The sequence below is a fragment of the Brassica napus genome, chromosome C9, assembly GCF_020379485.1.
Source record: "Brassica napus cultivar Da-Ae chromosome C9, Da-Ae, whole genome shotgun sequence".
Taxonomy (NCBI): Eukaryota; Viridiplantae; Streptophyta; class Magnoliopsida; order Brassicales; family Brassicaceae; genus Brassica; species Brassica napus.
The window spans coordinates 27,490,697-27,498,358 of record NC_063452.1 but is presented as its reverse complement, the minus strand read 5'-3'; the positions used below and the strand labels follow the sequence as shown (position 1 = coordinate 27,498,358).

Below are 7,662 nucleotides of genomic sequence, written 5' to 3'. Positions count from 1 at the left end.
AAATGAGTGGGTGATCATAGTGCTTGATGAGTTGATGATCATAGTGCTTGAGTTGGTAAAGGAGTGGATGATCATAGTGCTTGAGTTTGGTAAAGAAGTGGATGATCATTTCAATGCTTATCTTATAACACCGTTGATATTCTTTTTCCACGCTAGTTTGAACTTTTTTTTTTTTTTTTGTCAACAGTAGTTTGAACTTTAAAATCAGAAACCTATCAGTCAAATAATTCAGGTATTCGTACAGTACATGCCTATATGGATTTGCACAGTTAAGTTAGAACCCTTATTGACATCAACATCAACATCTTAAACATATTTTTCAGTTGGTCCTCCAAGACTCAGACGAATAAAATAGAAGATGCAAAAAGATAAAATACTAAATCAATATACTAAAATTCAGAAAAAGCGATATCAATTCAAACACATAACATGATCTAGAGATTCATGAACTCTCAAATTTCATATAATTTTTTAGGTACCATTTATGATTTCACTCATATGGATTTCTGAATTTCTTCAAGAGATCTGGAATATCGTAACCAAGCATATCATCCACTGCTTGAATCATCTTAGGCTTCAATTTCTCAAACTTGTCAATGTTATATCCTCCCAATACTTCTCTGAAATGCTCCACACTTGGAAAATCTCCTGCCGGGAGATGATACTCTTGTTGCACCTGTTTAATATTTTAAACACATGTTCATTAATTTAACAGATTTACATATCTGAAATCAATAGTCAACAAATATTTTATAACTTAAAACGATTTCTAAAAAAACTGTATTTTGACTCAACTTTCAACACAAGATAAGCAACATCTACTATAATTACTCTAAGTTTGAGTCTTAGATGGTACTAACCTTTTCAAATTCTTGCTGAAGATTGTCCATGAGACGTTGCTGAGCTTTGGACTTTCCCATCATTGCTGGCATTTCTTTCTTCAGATGACTCATTATGTAGGCATTGATCTTCGCAGCTCGAGCTCTCTTCACAAACTCGTTAATCTTGAAAACAATAAAAGAAAAACTCATTAATCTGCAAAATAATCGTCCATGTTTCTTATTGGAGAATAAATCTTTGTTTGTGACTCGTCGAAATCATACCTTTCTGTCGCATGCTTTCTTAGGTATGGTCATTAAGTCTGTGATGAGGTCGTTTTGCTCTTTCTCAAACAATTCTTTACCAATTGGACCAACGACAGCTTCGTTTATGGGTTTATCATTGAAGGATCTGCACAAGTTAAAAGCAATAGCAAACGAATTTAGTGTGTAGCCAAATAAAACCAAACAAACGACTCAGGTTGTATTCAAACGCATACCCAATATAGACACGCACGACCTCTGGTGTGTTCAGAACTTTACCAAGGGACCACATCAAGGCTCCATACACTCTCATTAGCTATTAAACAAAGTTTTCGATCAGCTCAACAGTGATTAGAAGTTAAAGTTTATGTATGCAATAAATAATAAATGAATGAGAAGGAAACGAGAACTTACTTGTTGAGTATCAACTTGGTCAGCTTTGTTTAAGACTACACGTATCTTGTCTTCGTTGCCACGTAGAGATGTTATGACGCGCTTGAATTCATCGCTGATGTCGAGCTTGTGGGGATCGAAAAGAAGCAAAATCATGTCACACTTAGATGCAAACCATGAGATGACGCCGGTGAAGTCATAGCTTCTTTGCATCCTTTGTTTCTCTCCTGAAAGAACTCCTGGAGTGTCTACAAGAGTGATTTGGTCCAAGAGCTACACACGTAGAAAGACAAACCTCATATAAACAACAGAAGAAACAATCAAAAGAGAAGAGAGAGAAAGTAAGGAGGTGCATAAATACTCACAGGATGAGGCATCTGAGAACACTCAAACTTTGATAGGAAAGCACCTCCAAAACTTGTTAGCCCGTTAAATGGCATGTCAGCTTGAACAGCCATGGTATTTCCAGGTATGGTCCGCTCATCTGGTCCGCTCTATAAGAAAAATAGTTCATAAGATTTTATCTAAAATGACGCAACTAGCAATTAATTCTACTACAATCAAATCAAGACACGTCGACATACCATTGCAACCACAAATCTATCTGTTGTTGGCTCTGGACCAATGTGAGCTCCTGATAACAAGCGGACAGTGGTGAGATCAGGTAGTGGTGATTGAAAATATTTATATATTGCTAGAAGAAAACGGAGCACATTACCTGGATATTCACATCCCAGCAAGTGTTTTATAAATGTTGTCTTTCCGGTGGAATATTGACCCAAAAGCATGACCATGGGTTTGGCATCAAAATCACTATTAGTCTGCATATATTAAAAGAACAAGCCGAGTTTCATTTCCCACGGTGTTACATAGTATATAAGTGCTGTAACTCTCTAACAAAAAAAAAACGAGCTAAAACAAAGCCCCACAACGGATATAAGTTCACTCACCAGCACTGGAGATGCAAAATCATTGAAACGATATGTGACTTCCAAAGGCTTTAGCTTTTCAGCGTACAATCTTTTCAAGCCATCAACGATTGTCACCACATTAACCTGAGGCTGCACATGAAAAAATTTCAGCTTACTTGTTAGACCACACGACCCTATTATTAAAAGATTGGCATTAACAGCAATTAACCAAGTTGTATCAAACCTTTATAATAGCTTTTGATTTGAACCAGGGAGCTTTTGCCGTTACAGCTTGTGGCTGAGTAACTACTGCAAGTTTAGCGAACAAACCAATAACTTTCACATAACCAAAACAAAAAACAGTCATGAATGAGAATATTGCAAAAAAGGGACAATGCTGTTACCATTGTCTTCATCAACTGCATATGCTTTTGATGCTTTCTGCTTCTGTAAGCAAACATGTAATGATAATTATTCCATAAAGAAAATTAAATCATGTAAAAGCTTTTAAATACAAAATGAGATAAGCAGGAGGGCCTTACAGATACCACCACATTCTCCAATCCTTCCAACACAGGAAGTTCCACAGTCTTCATGTCAACTACAATAAGAAGGATAAACATTAGCCAGAGAAATTCTACTCTCTTTGACCGTAAAAGCTCTCACTTGATTTCAAGATTGTTCACTTACCAGAACCTTTGAGAAGATCTGAAGTAATTTCATGTCCTTCTTGTGCCAATGTGACGAGCTGAGCACAAAAAAGAAGAAGAAGATAAGACTCTCATGTAACACGAAAAGATTATTCAAATCAACTCACTACGATAAGTATATCTGACACAATCATACATACCTTCATAGCAGTGATGAACTCAGTCAAACCTAGAAACCCCTGCCGCTTCGAATCCGCAACTGCCCAAACCTTTTAAACAAAAACACAATTGATTGCAATAGATTCTACATTTCAAATCTCCATAGATTCACGATATCAGCAAAATCAATCTTAAAACCAAGTAGAAAGCTTCATCGATTCATATGAGTATAACCTGTTTGAGTCCAACACAAATCCACTTAAAATCTCCATGGATTCATGAAATCAAGTAAAGAACTACACGAAATCGTCGAATCGTAATGAATATAAACCTGTTTGAGTTCCTGGCGAGAAAGCTTTGACATGGCGAAGAACTTCGTAGCATCGTTCCCAGAAACACGTCCATCTCCATCTGAATTTCATAGCATCGTAACCAAAAAATCAGTACGGAATCATCTACTAGAGACTATTAAAGGAAGGGGGGGGGGGGGGGGGGGGAGAAAAACACTGAAACCTGAATCGGCGATGTTGAACCATTCCTTGTAGATCTTCTGGTGCTCTTTCAAACAAGTGCCGATCGAGATCGCCGATGAAGTCTCCATTGATTGAATATGCTTATCGATGAGAGAGAAGAGAGAGATTGGTTTCTGAAATTTGAAATGAAGAAAGAGTGAGTAGTTGAGAGAGCGTACAGAGAAAAGGATATTTTCCAAAAAGAGATTTTTAACTGGTTTGGCGCTTGTCGAGGGAAAACGTTATTCCTCACAACGATGTCGTTTTGCATTGTGGACGACACGCTGTGTATCTCTCTGAGTTCAAAACAACGTGAAGTCGTATACATTTGCTGATGAAGGAGATTCATTTGTCCCAGCAGAGAAGCACGGAATAAACGGCTGTGATTTGATTTACGAAACGTCTCCAGGTGTCATCTTTGTTGTTGAATTTGAAAACTTGAATAAAAGCGCCAGCTCAGCATATTGTTTTAATAGTATAAAATAATCCTTTCTCCGGATACGAATGTAAGATGTTCTATATTTTTATCTTGTATACAAATATATTATGTTTTGAGATATAATTAATGCATTTATTTTTAAAATTTAAACATAAATTAAAAAGTAAAATTACGAGCGGTGAAACTTTATTGATATAATCAAAAAGTAACAACTAATATATTGTATTTATTGTTTTTTAATATGCGTCTAAAACCTTAAACATCTTATATTTAATTCCAGAAGGAGTATTACAAGAACAAGATAGCAAATCCATAAACCATACATTCACCCAAAAATTCATCATTATATGACCAAACATATAAAAAGAATATCAGTTTTACACAACATTTTTTTTTTTTTTTTTTTAACAACACCTGAGCTGGATGCAAACACATATATAACTCACAGAAGATCAAACAATGATAAACATACATAAAATTTCCACCAACAGACGATCTACAAAATAATACTGTGATACTCGCCATTGTGGAAAAATCATCTCTGACACTAATTATGTCGTGCGTTGTGAGAGAAACAAAGACACGGGTTTTGTTTTCATGTTATGTTCACTGCCAAAAAACAAAACCACGAAGAGAGAATGTTTTCACTTTTCAGTAATGTAGAGTGGTCATGTAATGAATATACGGACATATTAGTACAAATATGTATATTACCGATTGTCTTTTTGAGAAGCCATAGAAGAAGAGCAAGCTCAATGCTAAAGATCATCCGAAGCCATGTTTTATCCACCAAGAATCCGTAAACCGTGATCCCGGCTTTGTTGTTCTCTAGATATGTCACTACATGTATACAAGAAGAAACAGAAATAGTTAAAACGGTTATAACGAGTTAATGCAATCGTCTTCGAAATAATACATTCTCTCTACCTAGAGCTTGACGTTTCTGGAAAGAAATGGCGCGGGCATAGATTGGATGTATCGTGGTATTGTCAAGATCACTATCTACTTCTCCATCCTCATCATCATCAGATGATCGAGTAACATCACGACGGCGCGACAAAATCTGGAAATGTTGTCTGGATGTTGGATATTTAGGAGTATCTCCACTGTCAAGATCATCAAACGTGTCTAGAGAGGCGCAAACGTTCCATTTAGTGGCGATGCTGGTTACGGATTGAGCTTTGTGAGTCATCTGTGTTGCGCTTTTCAAGCATATGAAAAGCCCCGACACCAAACTTATGGAGCATAACTGTCAAAAACAGAGACATTGATCAAGATTATGTTTCAAAGATTTCACATTTTTCTAGGACAGGATCTGGGACCTATCTCAATATAAAAAACTTCCAAATCCGGCCCAGCATTTGCCTTTAGTTTAAGACAAAACTCGATTAAACATGTACTAACAAGAACAAATGACTGAGTATTTCTGCGAAATCCTTACCGCGAGTTCGCCAACTTCGTATATATGAAAGGGAACACTGGCTCTTATGGTGGTAAGCAACGCCATGAACTGAGTGGCAGTGACGAAAAACAACGACAGTACTAAGAACCGTCTGAAACGGTGACTAACAATCTTCAGTTCACGGTGGATCTTCAAATGCTCAGCGAGCGTGGCACTAAAGTCAGTAATCTCGGAGGAGAAGCAGCGAGCGAATTCATCGAGACGAAGGATCTGGAGGTGGCAGACGACTTGGTAGACGAGACAAGCGATGATGAAGAGCGATGTACGGTAGAGCCAAGAAGAGAGCTGGAGCGTGCATGCTAACACGTGGCTCAGCGTTGGGTTGATAAAGTAAGGTATCTGGTCTGAGCCTGAAGCGTACCACCAGACACGGTAGGTTGCTTGAAGTGCAAGTGATGGGAGGACGAAGATAGCCAGTGGTTTCATTGATCTCTGCAACAAGAAAACAGAGGAGATACATTAAATTTGTTGCTTCGTATCCGAACTTAGCTGAGGAAATCAGGCATGGCATAAAAACCGGAACCGACCGAAATGGACCGGTTTAGATTGATTATTGGATCAGACTATTTATCCAAAGCTTCTTAATATCGAGAACCGCATGTATCGATTCGATTCGGTTCCAATTGCTACTGATCGGTTACCCGATTAAAACCAAATCCATTTTATAACTTACTTGTAATTACTTTGACACAGGATAAATATATAAAGATTTGGATACTAAACAATTCTAAAATTACTAAACCAAACCAAATTGGAACCAATATGAATTGACCCAAACTTGAACCGAAGTACTTTCGGTTCATATACAAAATATAATTACCCGATTGATTCGGAACCGATCGGGTTTTATCCTGAACCGAACCGAATATCCGAATTCTCGGACATAAAGAAAATTACCTGGATTTCTGCTTCGTACCCGACTCTAACTTTATCGCTGACGTCTTTGAGTTTATGGAGGAATAAGAACTTTCGGATGCCGTATCTCTTAGACCAAGCCGAGAGGCTGACGAACGAGATTCCGGCGAAGATCGATAGAGAGAGCTGCACCAATGCGTCATAGGGACGATGTAGTTTGAAATCGCAATCGGAGCAGATTAGCACGAAGTGTGAGATCATTGGAACGATGACGGCGAGGAGGAAGAAGAGGGACCAAGAGATCAGAGTTTTAAGGCGGCTCGACTGATCGAACCAGAGAAGGAGTCTCGGGAATGAGAATATAGTTGCCGGAGATTCCCGCCGTTTGTGGATCGGGCCGGGTCGTTTCGATGATTCTTCCATCGGTTTGAGTGTATTTCCGGAATGTAGATAAATCAAATCAGAGGCGGAGGTTAAATAAGCTATATAACACTTCGGTTTCTCGATTTTATAAGACACATCTGTAAGTTTTCTTTCCTTTTGTCGTATTCTATTAAAATTATAAAAACTGGCCGTTTAATTTATTAATAATAAAATATACTGTAATAGTCTTTCCTGTCTATCACGTTTTGACTCTCTTCACCATGTGTCTTGCGCTTGTTTGTGACATATGTAGCCGATACATTATATATACAATGATTGATTTATTACGGTATTTTAAAAATCTAACTACTGTTGACATTTTATTAGAGACAGATTATAGGTCACGTCTCCTTTTTTCTGTTTATAAAGAGAATCCCCGCGCTAGGACATAGCACATAATCAGTAAATCAAATATAAAATATGGATTAGTTCTTTTGACCAAAAAAAAAAAAAATATATGGATTAGTTCTTTTTGTAATTTTCTGTAAATATATATAAACTAAAAATAGTTTCAGTATTTTATATAGTTTTGCGGGTTATGGGTTATATGTTCAAAATTTTATTTTGTTTGGTCTTTTTATTTTCTGATTTTTAACGTTAAAACCCGTCAACTAAATTTATTTTGTGTAAAAATTTTCAAACTAAGTATTTAACGAAAAACCCATCAAACTAACTTTATTTAGTGAATTAAATCCTAACAAGTCATAATTACCATTAGTACCGGTAAATCTTTAGTTTAAGAGTTTATATATTAAGTAAACAGAATTGGGGAGTTC

The 7,662-nt window shown here is 36.9% G+C and overlaps 2 protein-coding genes across 3 annotated transcripts; both read right to left on the bottom strand.

The window, feature by feature from the left end:
• Nucleotides 1-269: 269 nt before the first annotated feature.
• On the bottom strand, nt 270-3,912 carry LOC106366903 (EH domain-containing protein 2). Of its 2 annotated transcripts, none has more exons than XM_013806582.3 (16): nt 3,709-3,912; nt 3,527-3,606; nt 3,237-3,305; nt 3,077-3,134; nt 2,929-2,987; nt 2,791-2,833; nt 2,631-2,695; nt 2,426-2,536; nt 2,194-2,296; nt 2,060-2,109; nt 1,841-1,969; nt 1,497-1,748; nt 1,319-1,398; nt 1,104-1,230; nt 861-1,004; nt 270-676 (listed from the first exon to the last, which is right to left on the bottom strand). In XM_013806582.3, exons 1-16 carry the CDS (start codon nt 3,794-3,796, stop codon nt 491-493), a joined length of 1,644 nt encoding a protein of 547 aa, XP_013662036.1. In that variant the 5' UTR covers nt 3,797-3,912; the 3' UTR covers nt 270-490. The 2 variants fall into 2 exon arrangements, with proteins under 2 accessions (XP_013662036.1, XP_013662037.1); XM_013806583.3 differs by having other exon boundaries at nt 2,631-2,692.
• Nucleotides 3,913-4,470: 558 nt separating this feature from the next.
• Nucleotides 4,471-7,165, bottom strand: LOC106366904. Its single transcript, XM_013806584.3, has 5 exons — nt 6,506-7,165; nt 5,588-6,040; nt 5,074-5,395; nt 4,861-4,986; nt 4,471-4,755 (listed from the first exon to the last, which is right to left on the bottom strand). Exons 1-5 carry the CDS (start codon nt 6,884-6,886, stop codon nt 4,742-4,744), a joined length of 1,296 nt encoding a protein of 431 aa, XP_013662038.1. The 5' UTR covers nt 6,887-7,165; the 3' UTR covers nt 4,471-4,741.
• Between the last annotated feature and the right edge of the window lie 497 nt (nt 7,166-7,662).